At 40.9% G+C, this 16,034-nt stretch overlaps 1 protein-coding gene across 8 annotated transcripts in view; it reads left to right on the top strand.

Annotated features, from left to right (window-relative positions):
- Positions 1-16,034, top strand: part of LOC135487457 (syntaxin-binding protein 5-like) — a 368,020-nt gene that overhangs the window by 324,284 nt on the left and 27,702 nt on the right. For all 8 annotated transcript variants that reach the window (XM_064771115.1, XM_064771121.1, XM_064771120.1 and 5 more), the window contains exons 26-28: positions 1,303-1,398; positions 2,326-2,450; positions 2,648-2,766. In XM_064771115.1, the coding sequence (XP_064627185.1) occupies positions 1,303-1,398; positions 2,326-2,450; positions 2,648-2,766 (340 nt within the window). The remainder of the gene's footprint in view (positions 1-1,302; positions 1,399-2,325; positions 2,451-2,647; positions 2,767-16,034) is intronic.

Genomic DNA, 16,034 nt, shown 5'->3' with positions numbered 1-16,034 from the left:
AAGGAGAGGGGCGCGGTCCAAGAATTTGTCCCAGGCTTTCTTGAAAAAAAAAACCAGGCACCGCACACCTCCAGGCGCCCGGTTTTCATCCCCTCCTTGTCCGGTATCGTCCCTAGGGACCTCCCAGACAGAACTCTTTGCCCCGTCCAAGCATTGAAGTTCTACTTCGATAAAACCAAAGACCCTGCTACTCATCCAGGCAGGAAGCGCTTCTTTTTGTCTTATCGGGGGGAGTTTTCTATGGAGATAGCTGCTGCTACGGTCGCCAGGTGGTTAGTGGCCACTATCCGGCTGGCCTACTCAATGACACTTGTTTCTCCAGAGCTTCGCCGTCTGGGTCCCACAACGGCCAACGAGATTAGTGCTATCTCTACTTCTTGTTCTGAGTATAAGGGAGTGGCGCTGAACGAGGTTTTGGGTGAGTTAGATAAGCATGTCTTAAAAAGCCTCCTTTTGATATGTTACACGAAATGACAATTCAGATTGGTTTCTATGGAAATCGGGGCCAATCAAGGCAAAATACATAAAAAGTCCTTCCCAACCACACTGCCACTTGACAACAAATAAAAACATGCTTATCTCTTCCAGAGGTGCCCTGTTTCTATCTGTTTGTATTACATTTATAGGGTCTAAATCCAACCGTTCAAGATTTACATGTACATTGATGCTTGTGCTCCTGTACAGAGCTCCCATTCGTGGTCCATATGTAGCTTGCATGTTAAATAAAAGTCGCTCAGCTCCCGGACTTTAAATGTTTGGCGTATATGATAAGTCTCCATTACATATCACCGAGGTTTTTAATTTGTCTGACTCTTCAACGTCATAGGACTAGAGCTCTTAAATTTCACTAATATGTGGCACGTTTTTTCATTATTTGTCTTGGAATATTTTTACTTTGGTATATGTGTGTGATAAAGGCATATCAGTATGTAAACAAAATTTAGGTTGAAAGAGATCTACCAGGTACTTTCCATGTTTTTTACATGGTACCGATGTATTTCAACTAAGCTCCAGGCCCTTGGGCCTCTTGTTGCGGATGTTTAATTATCATAAATAAGCTAGATTTGGGGGAAAAATTGCAAATATAAAGATTGCAAAAGATATCTCTTGACGGTGTTTGGACGGAATAACTAAAACAATTTCATAATTTGCAATTTTTTCATAATTTTTCGAAAATTGCCAAAATAAAGGGGTGGTTTACAGTACCAAGTTTGTGTTTCAATATCGGTATCATGACTTCAATAGTGTGCTTGCATCAGACCGATAGACAGGCAATTTAAGGTTACTCTATGTTTCTTTCAGGATTGCAAGAACATTCTCAATCAGCAACAATGGACATGCTCTGTTTTTCTGTTCTCCGACTGAAGTGCAGAAGCTTACATATGCGGCTGATATGTGGTGAGTCTTGCGTAATTACATGATCCTCAAAATCTTCTCATGCGGAAACAGAGATAAACAAAGTGGTGTATACACATTATATTATTATATAATAATGCAATGTCTCATTTACTTAAATTGGAGGAGTCCTTGCTCATATCAGCACCTCAGCATCCCTGAATCTTTTGGGGAGTAGCTATATTTCTTGCCTCATCATGCTTAAGTCCATCAATTTATGTCAGTTCAGTCTCGCCAAAACCGCAAGGGTGGAACTCCACCCAAGCAGTTTTGGTGAGACAATCAATACAGACAGTGAGGTATCAATTTCCATTCTAAAGCATCTCAAATAAGATAACGATTAATGGGGTTTTAAATGCTTTTTGACTGCTTCCATATTTTGCACCATTCCAAGCGGTTATGGTTGCCTTACCATATACCCGCTGAATTCAAAACGAGGCACCGTAGGCACATGGTGCATTTACACTGTAAACTGCGGTTCATTATAAATCTAGATGTTTTAGAATAGACCAAAAAGAGTGCTATCGAAACAGACCAGTGGCATGCTCTAGTGGTAAAGGTCTCTGTTTTTCCATTGAAGGGTTTCGGGCATGATTCCCAGCACTACCACATTTGTGTGATAACCTGAGCGAGTTGATTCACTTCGATATAGTCATTTTGTCCTTTGAATGAGGCATATAACCAAGATTCTTTGTTGCTGATGTCTATGCTGGGGCATGCAAAGTACCCAGTCCAAGTGTACAGAGCTTGCTATGGACACTTCTATTGGCATTGGGTCAAAGCTGAAGCCAGAGTAACTAAATAGGCTAATAACCCCAATTGGTGCATAACCGATTATGTGAACAAGTACCTGATTGTGGCAGCCATCAGATACAAGTTTATTAAAATGACTCTAAGTGAGTACTCATTTGTCAGGTTTGTCTTTTTCAGTGAGAATCTGCAGGAGATGCTTGGTGAATTGTTTCTTCCCGTAGATGCACCTGAACCACCAAAGCAAGGCTTCTTCAAGAACTTGTTTAGTGGTGGTGGAGCCTCCCTCGACCGGGAGGAGTTGTGTAAGTGGAGCTATAGGTCCTATGTAAAGCTGTTTAGTAAGAAGACCATGCTGCTTTGATAGAAAGTAGGCGATATGTCTCAATTTCTGTGATAAGTAGGGCAACATTACTCCCGAATTGAGCCCATGTTTGTGTACTTGCAGTGGGTGGCATTTCTGCTGACTATTAAGTGTTGGTGGTTTATTGATTTGTTTCAGTTGGAGAATCAAGTGGGAAGGCTTCCAAGGGTTTGGCGAAACATATCCCTGGCTCTGGCCTGCAGGGTGCTCAGGAACAAGCTGGCGCTGTTTTAAACGATTTCCAACGGACCAGGCAGGTGAGTGACTCGGCGCTAATGCAAAATGCCCCAAACAAACATTGGCTGGACAAGTGATTTAAATGGGATAAATTACTGGCATGCCATGTCTGCTACCTCTCCCTGTTACGCAGTTTTTTTGTTTTCCCTTTATGACAGGCATCTTACTTGGCTTACAATTGGCCTTCGATTGTCAAGTGAACTGGATAGAAGTAGGGGATATCATTTTCACAGTTCACAAGAAATAGACGTGTAATATTTGCTTGGAGGGAAATGTACATTTTATCTCAAAGGAATTAGTATCTGTCGGAAAAAACACCCAAATTATAAGACAATTTTGAAATTGTTAGTATAATACATTTAGATTCGGTACAGTCCTACCAAAAAGAAAATGTCCACTGGTTTTTTAAGATATCACAGAGATAGAATAAGATAATGACGGGACAAGGATTAGCTTGGCCAAAATACAACATATCAATGAACACTTAACATATCATTGTCTGCTGAAAACCGTATTCACTAACTTTTTTATTTTCGTGCTTTTTCACAATGTATGGTCGAACTATGATGCAACAAAGGTTCTTTTCGCTTTCATTAGAAAATTATTGCTAAATTCTAAGATTAGTTCGCTGCAGGTGATTTTTATGTCTGACAGCTGGTGACCATTAAGAACTCCCCTTATGGTCAGCAATGCAGTCAGTCAGGGTCTCTATATATGCAGCCAAACAAATCTAACGTGCCAATGATTCAACCGGATTTTAATTTTGGTTGGGCACACAAAAGTAGGAAGTGTTTACTTAGAAACCCATTGAATATAGTCATGTTCACAAAAGGACATATGATGTGAGTTAATTTCACTGTAATTACATGGCCCTTAAGGATTGGGGGGTCTTTGTCAAAGGTAATGGAAGATATTAAAATCATAACATAAAAGTCCTAGGCAAAAATATCACTTTTGAACACATTCTACACGATTTACAGTGCGTAGCAATGATCTATGACCTTTCGATTGAATCTGGTGTACGCGAGGATCGCGATATCACTCAAGTTTTTGTAAATTTTTTCGTTCGTTCTGCATCTTTTGATTTATTTTCCCTGCCTATATTGAGAATGCATATCAGTGAACACACTCTATGAGACCATTTTCAGGGTTGAACAGAATACACTGCTTTTACATCAAGATTCTTTGATTTGTAGACTTTTCGCAAATGTTCAAAATATGATATGTTTTCATTGATTTACGGTAAATTACGAAAGACATTTTAAATGCAAATATCATATTAAATGATAGGATTTAAAACATTCTGAAGGGTGTCAGTGACGAGTTACTGAAAAAATAGATTTTTGGTCAAGTTTCTTCTTCAATTAACTGTCGGACGGAAACAAACTTGAAGAAGTCGAAATATTGGCCGGAAATAAGTAGTGTTGCAGCGAAACTTAATACACACTTGTCTAGACGAACAGAAGCCATATGCCGTGATCAGTATACTAAAGGTAAAAGGTGAAATGGGGTATTTGTAGCCCCAGTCTAATTGTAGCCATGGCATTGTTTTTAGCTCACCTCTTAGCAGAGGTGAGCTTATCCCATACCGTGGCGTCCGTCGTCGTCGTCGTCGTCGTCGTCGTCGTCCGTCGTCCGTTAGCAGGGCACGTTTCGTAACTTTTAGAGCTATTGAGTTGAAACTTGGTACACATGTACCCTTATGTAATGACACCTTGGAGACCAAGTTTCGGTCCGATTCGTTTCATGGTTTGGCCACCAGGGGGCCAAACGTTAAAAGTGAAAATATGCAATATCTCCCTTAATAGTAGTCGGGAAATTTTGAAAAAAAAAAAAGGTAGGTACTTCTAGCAAAGGTGCATCATATATCCTCCGGGTTTTCGATTTGACCTCCTTTTCAAGGTCACAGAGGTCAAATGGTGTAAATTGGCCGTTAGGATGTAACGATGGCACGTTTCTAAACTGCAATGGCTATTGATACCAAATTTGGTACACATTTACCCCTTAGTCAGGTGATCTTAGGGACCGAAGTTTGGTCCAATATGATTCACCACTTGACCACCAGGGGGCAAAATCCAAAAACCTTAAAAATGTGATTATTCCTTAACTTCTTGCCCGATTGCCACTGATATCATGGGTACATCTAACCACCATACAGTATATGTCACACAGGTTTTTAATTTGACCTTCTTGTCAAGGTCACAGAGGTCAAATGGCGTAAATTCGCCGTCAGGCCGTAACTATGGCACGTTTCTTAACTGCAATGACTATTGATCACAAATTAAGTACACATGTACCCCTTGGTCAGGTGATCTCAGGTACCGAAGTTTGGTGCGATCTGATTTGCCGTTTGGCCTCCAGGGAGGGGGCCAAATCCTAAATTCTTCAAAATGCCATTATTCCTAGTAATGACTTGCCCGATTGGCACCAATTTTATATCATAGGTACATCTAATTCTAACAACCATTCAATGTGTCACCCGGGTCTTCTTTGATTTGACCTACTTTTCAAGGTCACAGAGGTCGAATGTATTGTAAATTGGCCATTTTGGGGAAATTGTAATTGCTTGGACTTACATCAAACCTAACACTACATGACACAATACCATGCTCTTTATCCATCTTTCCTCCACATGAGGTGAGCACAATGGCCCTGGCCATTTCATTGATTCATATTCCGGTAACCATGGAATTATTCAGCCAACCCAAGAATGGATATGAAAGAGGTGATTCTTGAGTATCACAGCATAAATAGTTTTGGAATATGTAATATGTAAGAGCGTTGGCTTTAAGAAGTAAACAAATCAGCCACATGCACAAAAAAAGTTGGGATCAAACTTTTTAGAGGTCTGAATTTTGATTCTTGACTTGGCCACCAGGGGGCCAAAACTAAAAAAGGCAAAAAGTCCAATATCTTCGTATTAGTGACTTTTTATCGATAAAATTTTTATGGTAGGTACTCCTAGCAAGGACACATCACATATCCTTTGGGGTTTTTGATTTGACCTAATTCTTAAGGTCACAGAGGTCAGATGGTAAACTGGCCATTTCAGTGTAACTATGGAACGTTTCTTAACTGCAAAAGCTATGAACTTGAAATTTGGTACACACACAACTCTCTACGTCATGTTACCTCAGACACTGATTTTCGTTCCGATGTGATTCTTGACTTGGCCACCAGGAGCCAAACCTAAAAATGGAAAAAGTCCAATATCTTGCTTATTAGTGACTTGTTTGCAATGATATTTAAATGGTAGTTACTCCAAGCAACGATACATCACATGTCATACCTCCTTTGGTTTGGCCTATGTACTATACATGTAGCATGTTTCTTGACCAGGATGAATATCAAACCACCAAATATCTATACGGTGAGCACAATGGCCCTTGCCCATTTCATTCAAATAACGCAAGAAGGTTATGCAGGTGAAACTCTTGAAAATGAACTTGTTCTCACGATGGTTTCCAACAGTCTGCAATCTAGGCCATATTATATCCTTATCTACTAAACTCAGCCTCGTTTTGGTACCAATGCAAGATAGCGCATTGGTACTGCAATGTACTACCTGTCTGATGGAGAGTAGCCAAATGATTATGTGCCACTAAAAGTGTCCCTTGTGACCATACAGTTACCCACATCTGTTTCAATCTTGCTGATATTGGAGAATAGGTTACTCACTGACTGTTTATAATATTTATCCTCAGACATATTATCCTATTTAGCTCCAGTAGACAGATTAATAATCCTAAATAATCCTGAAGGGTGTGGCTGCCCTTTTTGGGCGTGTTCTGGGAGGCTTAAAGAGCCTTGAGGGTGAAAAATCCACTAGGCCTCTCTCTTGATATCTTGACTAATGGTATGCAAAATGTTGATTTCATATCTCAACTGGTCTCTGCTATATTATTGGTTATAGTCATGAAGGGCAGGGTTCTAAAATGCCAATCAACAGAAAAAAGCTGTTGTCTTAGCGTGGTCTCAGCCAATTAGCTCAGTATCTATGCACATTTTGGCACATAATGATGCCTTCTTTCAGATGCAAGCGGTCTGATGGCTTGAAATTAAAATAGTTCTGAGAAATCTTCAAATAAACAGTGGCTTGATAGATGGGGTCAAACATGCTGAGAGGCACATGTTGGGTGCCATGTTCTGTGAGGCTTAGAGTTCAAGACAGTTGATGTATGATATCCATGGGTACATAATGTCCTAACGTATCAAAATATAGTCATCTTAAACTGAAATATACCACACATGATGTAAAATCAGTACTTTGTTGGTGCTCATTTTGCAAATCAGAGTTAAAAATCCAGGACATGACCTACTTCCTTGATGCACATTCTGTATACCCTGCACTAGTATGCATGTGTCAGTTAGGCGTTGGTGTAGTGGTTGCTATGGCTAGGGCATTTTCACCATTAGTTAAGTTATTTCATTGTAGAGTTTGAAGTTACTAGTACATATACCTAATTGATAATATATCCCAAATGTCCACTTAGATTAGTTAGCATAGCCCCATAGGTTTATAATATTCATGAAATGTTTTATCTTTCACCCATGGATGGATGGAGCCCATGTGGTCAGCATGAGCTAGTAACTAGTTAGTTGTCCAACAGACAACATGCTTGGGTTTGTTTCTTTTGCATTGCTATCCAGTCAATCACGGATGCCTCTCCATCACGGAATGGCTATATTGAGCGTGTCCTAATTAGAGTCTGGCCTGCTTGCAGCAGATATGCCACTCAGCGTAAACCAAACCGAGGCCATCAGATAACGCGGGAACTGATATCAATTACATATTCCTGGTCTGGATCGTAGACTGCAAGGCGCAAAATGGAATGGATTGTGCAGAGTTCATGAAAAATGACTTTCACCTAAATGTTCGTCTGCTGGAGAAAATTCATAGATCACTGTTATGCACTGTGTCAATCGTGTACCTTGACTACCGTGTTCTATGGAATTGCTAGTGCCAAAAAATGATGGTCATAAAGCACAGTTTTTGGACATTTTTTAGCTACGCTGCAAAAGCCAGCCTAGCTTATGGTTCGTACTGGTGGTGGCCAAAAGAAGTTCCAGCAAAATAGTTGCATTTTCATCAGAATTTGCAGTAGCTGGGCCAGGAAATGTGCCAGGATACCAATATTTTGGACTCTTGTTTCGATAGGATTATAGCTATTCACAGTAGAAAGACTAAACGCCCCGTAATTGGCAGTAATTGGCAGATTTTACGCTGATAATTGTTGTTTGCTCAAAACTGTCAAAACGGCCTCGATCCTACCTGTTTCTGTAATGTACTGAACGCACTACACATAAAGTATTGCCCTAAGGCATTGCAGCCGAGACTGATAATGTGATGGCCATTTTGCAAATATGTATAGAGTGTGTACGTTCACTTCAAAACATAAGGGCTTTTTACACGGTGCGGGTTCGTCCGAACCGGCCTAAACCCACCTCGGGTCGGTTCCCACAAAGCCAGTCCACCTGAATGAAATCGTATTCACACGGTGCGGGTTAGTTGAACTGACTTCCATCCGGTTCGAGGCCAGTTCGTTCGCGCTGTGGCTGATCGCGGCGTTTCTGAATCTCCTGTCGTTTGGAGGAAGAAAAGTTTCATAACAACCATCAAACAAAATAAAAAAACCAATCTTTATACACTTTATTATTATGCTTGGTACCGTCTAGGGCCCTTTGTATATGGTCCTCCCCCCAGATCTCCAATAAAATGTTCATTTCTTCATCCGTCCAGCAGTTCCCTCTAAAACCTTGAGCTTGCGCTGCTATGGCCATGATCGAGATATGAATGATCGAAATACGAAATATCCAAGAAAAAGCCGAAAAAACAAGTGAAATTAAAGCAAATGAACAGATGAATCACGAAGAATGGATCGAATCAAAACACGGCGCTAAAAGTCATGACAGAAATACGACAGCTATTCCCGCTAATGACGTCAGTTTTGTGCCGAGTGCAAACTGGCCTCAGGTGAGTTTAAAGCCAGTTCGCATTTACAAGACAACTTGAACCTGCCTGAACCGACCTGAACCCTCCTGAACCGGCCCGAGACTCGGCTTTGCGACGAATCTCATTCCGGTTCGGTTAAAGTCAGTTAAGGTCGGTTCAGCCTGATTTAATCGTATTTACACAGTGCTTTTTATACTGAACTGGTCTCGAACCGGATCAAACCCGCACCGTGTAAATGGCCCTATTGTTCCAATCTAAATTTGTCATAATGAGCAGTTAGAAAGTGGTATTTCCCTATATTTTGATTCTCAATGTCATATGCCTTTGGTTGTATTGTGGGATGATTTTGTCTTATTCTGATTGATATTGCTGATAAAAGACACGCAGAGAAACCCAAATTCATTAGCTCAGTTCATTCTTTGTAGATGTTTTGACAGAAAACCAAGGTGAGTTTTCTCTGTATTTTCTCTTGATTTGCTAGGTACAATTGGCCATGACAACTGTTTTTTGAAAAGTCATAGTATAGAATGACTCCCGTAGCTTGTTTACATAGGAAGTGTAACCGTTTTTGGCTTTCTGTCTCGTTAAATTTACTCAGTCATTGAGTAGAAGTGGAAGATCAAAACACACATGAACACCATGTGCATTCTATACACAAAACGGTGTTGCTGAAAATTCTTCCCGATCATCAGAATGAAATAATCGTAATACTTCACAATTATCCATTACACAATAATATAACAATTACTGGAGAGAAACTTTGAAATCCAGACAAAAATTTTGTTATAAGAATAGCCTCTTTGTTTTTATAAACATCATCGACGTAATTAAAAGAAACCCGAGTTATGAATCGAACGCTGGATAAACATGGCGGACCGCTTCACAAGAAGTTGACGTTTTCTCATGTTTCTTGTCAAATTGACAATGATGTTGTAAAACTTTGATAGTGACACTGGTCAGAGTACACAAAGAATAGCGATGAAGGAGTCTGCTGGAATTGCGAGGTATTATTAACGAACAATTGCACTGCCATTCTCAGTCTACGGATACGCAAAACCACGAGGGAGCTGCATGAACTGGGCCTACATTATTTACCATACATTATACACCCGATATCGGTACATGAACAAATGCAATGCACTGCAGAATATGTGCAGGGAAGTAAAGTATGCATTGCAAGCCATGTGTCAACACTCTACAATGGTGAACTTTAGTAAATAAGGGTGAACTTTTTCAAATTTAACTTTTATAAGTTTTTTTATGATTTGGGCCTAGGCCAATTTTATTTGACCCCCCCCCCCCGTCAAGTTCACTAGTTTTTCAGCTCACCGTCTAGGTGAGTCTATACAAGACCGCAGTGTGTATCTTCCATCGTCGTCCTCCGTTGTTGTCGTCGACGTCGTATCCTATTTCAAAAATAGTGACACATTTCTTAACCGCTAGGGCTATGAACTTGGAACTTTGTACACAGAATCCCTCAGGTCAGGTGACTTCTGACAATGAATTTTAGTCCGGATCTGATTCTTAACAGTAACTTGGCCATCAGGGGGCCAAAAGTGGAAACCTAAAAAGTGTGATATCTCTTTTATGAATGACCCGTTTTCGATAAACTTTTTGTGGTAGTTACTCCTAAGAAGGATACATCACTTGTCATACGGGTTTTGTCCAAATTTTTAAGGTCACATAGCTCGAATGGCGTAAATTGGCTGTTATTATTATTATTATTATACAGAATTTATATAGCGCCCTAATCAGAAAATTCGCTCTAGGGCGCTTTATAGAGAGAAAACATTCATTGCACACAAATATTGAAAAAGATAAGATATTGATAATACATGTAAAAACTTGTAAAAATTTAAACATTGTAATAGCTTTTAAAAAATAAGATCTTCACTGACTTCTTATATACATCGAGACTGGAAGATTGTCTTACGGCCAACGGCAGTGCATTCCACAGGCCAGGTGCCACCTGTTCGAAAGATCGATTTCCATGTTGTACCGTCCTGGTTCTCGGTAACGACAGAAGGCACTGGTCTGTGGAACGCAACGCTCGAGTTGGCGCGTGTCTCTTTACTAAATCCTCAATGTATATTGGCGCTGTTCCATTCAGTGCCTTGTAGGCATACAGCAGAATCTTATCCTGTACCCTACAATGCACCGGAAGCCAGTGAAGCTGAAAGAGAACCGGAGTTATATGATCTTGCCGTTTTGTCCCTGTTATTATTCGAGCTGCGGTGTTCTGCACTTTTTGAAGTTTCGACATCAGTTGGTCAGTTATTCCATACAGAAGGCCATTTGCATAATCGAGTCGGCAAACTACGGTGGCTTGTACAAGAGATTTACGTGCATGGTCATTTAGATAGGGTTTGATTCTGCTGATGTTTCTCAAGTGAAAGTGACAAATGCTGTTTCAGTGTAACTATGGCACGTTTCTTAACCTCAAAAGCTATGAACTTGAAATTTAGTACACATGACTCCCTACGTCATGTCACCTCGGACACCGAATTTCGATCCGATCTAATTATCGACTTGGCCACCAGGTGGCCAAAACTAAAAAAGGGAAAAAGTGCAATATCTCGCTTATTAGTGACTTGTTGGAAAATTATTCCAGCACACTCTCGTCTCCAGGTGGAAGTTGTGTGTGTGTGAAAAGACAGCAATGCATTGAAAAACGTCAATAAAGCGAGGCTTGTCCTTATTTCGATCGAAAGTCCTATGGTAAAAACAGAGGAGTACATAGAGGCAATACATAGAACAAACCTCTACTTCAACCGGTACCACGGTGTATTGATCTTCCTCAATGTTTAGTGCCTACGGCCTCGTCAGGTTCGTTTCGTGGGGAAAATAAAGGATTTAAACAACGTTTCTCAGTTTCTTATTATATTGGCTAGCAATTGTTCATAACATCGTTGAATCACATATACAAAGTATGTTACATAAAAGGACGCCAGGAGGCAGCACCTACTGGGCGCTAAATTCAAAGAGTACTTAGTACCATGGGGACCATACATCATCCCCCCCTTTGAAAAAAAGGGCTCGTCCTCGAGACAGGCATGAAAAAGTAGTGAAATCTATCCAAATTTATACAAAACGATATATGTAAAAGACAATGCAAAAACAACTGCATGTAAACATCATGAGTAAATGCTGACAAAGACTCACTATCCTCACGGTGAAGACCATCGCTCCAGTATTCATAGTCTTGCCACATACTACTATTAATCAATCATACATCCGGATCATACATCAAACATGCAGCATACATCAAACCTATCCTTTATATATGTAATAAAAGTACCATACTAAAAATACCAATAGCTACATACATGTATGCCAACTACATGTATGAGTACACGAAATCGCAGTAAAAGAACAATATGTGCCGCAGCCTTACGGCTCACATATGCAAAAACGTAAATCAGCAAAAGCCTGAGGAAACATCTAGTCCTCATGTATCACGATCATACTAACAAGGTACAAAGTACATGTGTACCACAATTACTTGTTTGAAAATTAAAACTTCAGTGCATACTCTCACAATTACTACAAGCACAGTACCGTAACAAAGTTTTAATGGTGAGTTAATGAACCCACTATTCCATCATATAAACCACAAGTTCCTATTCACTGGCAACTGCACTGAATACAGTGTATATTCAAACTTAATTACACTGTACCATAGTCTATTTTTGAAGGACCAGTATCAGTCTGGCCAACTTTAGTGGCTCTAGCAACGGCAAAGGACAAGTGTGACCAGCAACAATCCGGTTAGCTTAATGTCCAGTAATCACTAATGACCAGTAACAATCCGGCCAGCTGAATGTCCATTAACACTACACACAATGGAACAATACAAACTATCCAGAGAAGTCCGAATAAATGCAGTTGCATACACAGCTATAGAGTGACCAGTACCAATCCGGCCAGCTCAAGAGTCCAATGAGAAAAAGAAAATCACATTTTGTAGGTGGCTGGCTGACCCAAATGAAGAATAGAAATACACAGTTGGTATATCAATGTAGTTACATCCCATACTAGGCAAACATTAACACTTATGGCCAAATTGGTCCGAAACAAGTCGCTAATTCACATCACATGAAAAGTAAGTGGCCTGTGTGTGGTAAAAAGACCATGATAAACACTGTGAACCACTAGCACTACACACTACCACAAAATACGCAACATAATAGTACATGTACATTTGGCAGATAGTGTTTACATCTGGAGTTCTTATGTCAACGTGAGCAAATCTACATATCAGGGGGTAAGAAATGGCCAACAATGCAACAACTGTTCAGCACCCAATGTGCAATGGCCTATAACATACAGTACAGACAGCATGCTGGTTTGACAAAAGGAAACATACATGTACATACATTCATCATCCATCCAGTTGATCAGGCTGGTCACACATTCAATCACACAGTCATACTTATAACCAGCTGCAGTCAGTTGAAATAATTACCCAATTGCAAGATTGCTCCACAAAAGTCTAAATGCCAGAGATAACCACACTCATACCAACTACTGTCATCATTTACATAACACAGCAATTTAGGGTCACCATCAATACCATACTATCGATTCAGCCACTTCTCCAGTGTCATACCCTTGGCGAGACGCACCTTATCAGCATGGGTTCGATACATGTCACCCTGAGGATTCAACTGTAGCATTACAGTGAAATCCTCCTTAACCTCTTTTACAAGATATGGACCTGTCCAAGGAAGATGTTTATCCCCCTTAAAAGCCTTCCGGGGGTTGTAGTACCATACGAAGTCATCCCGTTGAAGTGACTGGTACTTCGGACAGTTTGTTTCATACTGACGTTTCTGAACGCGCTGGATGAGTCTCAGATGATTTCGAACCAAAGAATACGCTTTCGTGAACCGAGCCTCCAGCTGACGAACATAAGACGGTTTCGAATATAGAAGGTCAATCGGGAGCCTCATCTCCCGCCCAGTCCACATGAAATGGGGAGTTTCCCCAGTACTACTGTGAACAGAGGATCTGTACGCCATCAAAAACACTGGCAACATGATGTCCCAATCACCCGTACTCTGCTTGTGATCGTATATGTATGTTTTAAGCATGCTCTTGAGTACCTTGTTAAAATTTTCCACCAAGCCATTGCTCTTGGGGTTATAAGGGGTGGTTAGGCTACGGGCAACATCAAGCTTCTCCAAAAGACAAGAGTAGAGGTTTGAGACAAACTGTGGACCGCGATCGCTGTGGAGTATGTACATACACCCGAACCTGGAAACCAGCTCCTTAATGATGGCTTGGCAGACCTCTTCTGTCTCTGTCTCTTCTGTCTCTGTCTCTCTCGGAGTGGTGCTGCTTCCACCCATTTGGTGAAATTGTCTTCTATCGTAACCGCGTAGCGGTAGCCTCTTGGCGTTTCCTTTAATGGGCCGATTAAATCGATGGAGACATGCTCAAACGCTTCGCCAAAAAGCTGTTGTGTAAGAGGTACTGCACGCTTCTTGTGGGGGTGTTTTATGACATTACATGTCTCACAATGTGAGACAAAGCGAGAGACATCACGCCGCCAGCCTACCCAATAGAATCGATATATTTAACACGCTGAAGAGACTTGAAAGTGCCTAAGTGACCAGAAGAGGGGTCAGAATGAAGTTGCTCCATTACGCTACTGCGCAGAATCCTTGGCAAAATTATCTGAGTCCGTGTAGGCCTATCAGCTACTTCTAGCCGTCGGAACAATATCCCATTGTCCACTGTGAGATGCCTCCAGTGTTGCCGTAAGGTTTTCACACTGAGACTCTCACCAGACACTGTTTGGTATGAGGGATAGTCAGCATTGGCTAGTTTTAACTGCAAGATGGGGCCGATATCAGGGTCAGACAACTGTAGATCTGCAAGCTTGTCATAGGGTAAGGAGACTTCCGGTACATCAGTTGGAGATTGAGAGACAGTATCATCTGTTGACTTATCCGTGGGTTTGGTCATAGGTTGCTGCATTTTCCTGGCCTGAGCACGAGTGGTCACAGCACCACAGCCCATCATGAGCTGCTCAACTTTATCTTCTACAGAATGGTCAGTAGCGGTGGTATGTGAACATGGAGGAACATCGGTAGATTCCTTAATGCGAAATTTCCTAGTGTGGCCCTTGGGTCTGTCGGGCTCTGGTGCTTCATCCCTACCACACTGGCCACAGGGGAGGTGGCTCATGAAATCGGCATTTACATGTAATCTACCGGGTCTGTGGGTAACAGAAAAGTGGAACTGAGAGAGGAAGAGCTGCCAGCGCTGTATTTGTTCGTTGGCGTCAGTAAGCGTCAGCATATGACTGACAGCAGCGTTATCTGTCCTCAACATGAACTGCTGACCAAACAAATAAGGTGTCACGATACAATGGCTCTCGAAAGTATCGTGGCCTTAAAAGAATCCACAAAACACTAGAAATCGAATAGAAATAATTTAATGAACACAACTTGAGAATGTATAGAGAAATTTACAGAAGTTTGGAGAGATGAAAATCTACGTGTTCACTGGTTGAGAGATGGCGGCGCTTGACCTAGAACAGTGGTGCCATCTGCCCGAAGTGAATCACACTCGTCACAACCAGAGAGACAAGACGAAACGGAGACAAGGACAGAGAGACAAGACGAAACGGAGACAAAGACAAACCAGCCTCGTCACATCCCCCCCACTAAAAAGCTTCTTGACATAGGATAAGAAGACAACAGAAATGAGTTCTACTATTAATAAACTGAACAGTAGAAATCCAAAGTAGAAAAGATACAGGCTAAACAAACATGCACCAGAATTAACACCGATACATGCACTAATAATTTTATCAGCAAGTATATACTGTAAAGTCTGAATTGCTTAACATAATATCAATATCTCTAAAAATTTGGCTTGATTCTAGAAATGACAAATACACACTACCTGTGTTCACCAAATCATTCACCATACAAGCTATACGAATATAACATATGACCTGACACTAAAGCAAATTTTACACACATCCTTGAGTTGAAGGTAATGCCGTTATACTAAACGACTACAGAAAGATTTACATTAAATTGACCACTTTGTAAAGACACAGATTCAGATAACTTGGGCATATGCTTGGCACAGAAGAGCAAATACACAGACTGCTCACCAAACTTGATAACGTTTCCGATTGAATGTCACATTCCACACCGTCTTTGTATGCAATCACAATATGCAACACACGCGCAATTTATTTTCAACTGAGTTGCACAAACACACTGAATTGACAATGTCCAAGAGTCCTAGTCCATCCTCGATAAAGCATCAGCAATCACATTGTCCTTTCCTCGAATGTGCCTTATTTCGATATTG

Source organism: Lineus longissimus, chromosome 5 (assembly GCF_910592395.1).
Source record: "Lineus longissimus chromosome 5, tnLinLong1.2, whole genome shotgun sequence".
Taxonomy (NCBI): domain Eukaryota; kingdom Metazoa; phylum Nemertea; class Pilidiophora; order Heteronemertea; family Lineidae; genus Lineus; species Lineus longissimus.
This window is presented reverse-complemented; position numbering and strand designations above follow the sequence as displayed.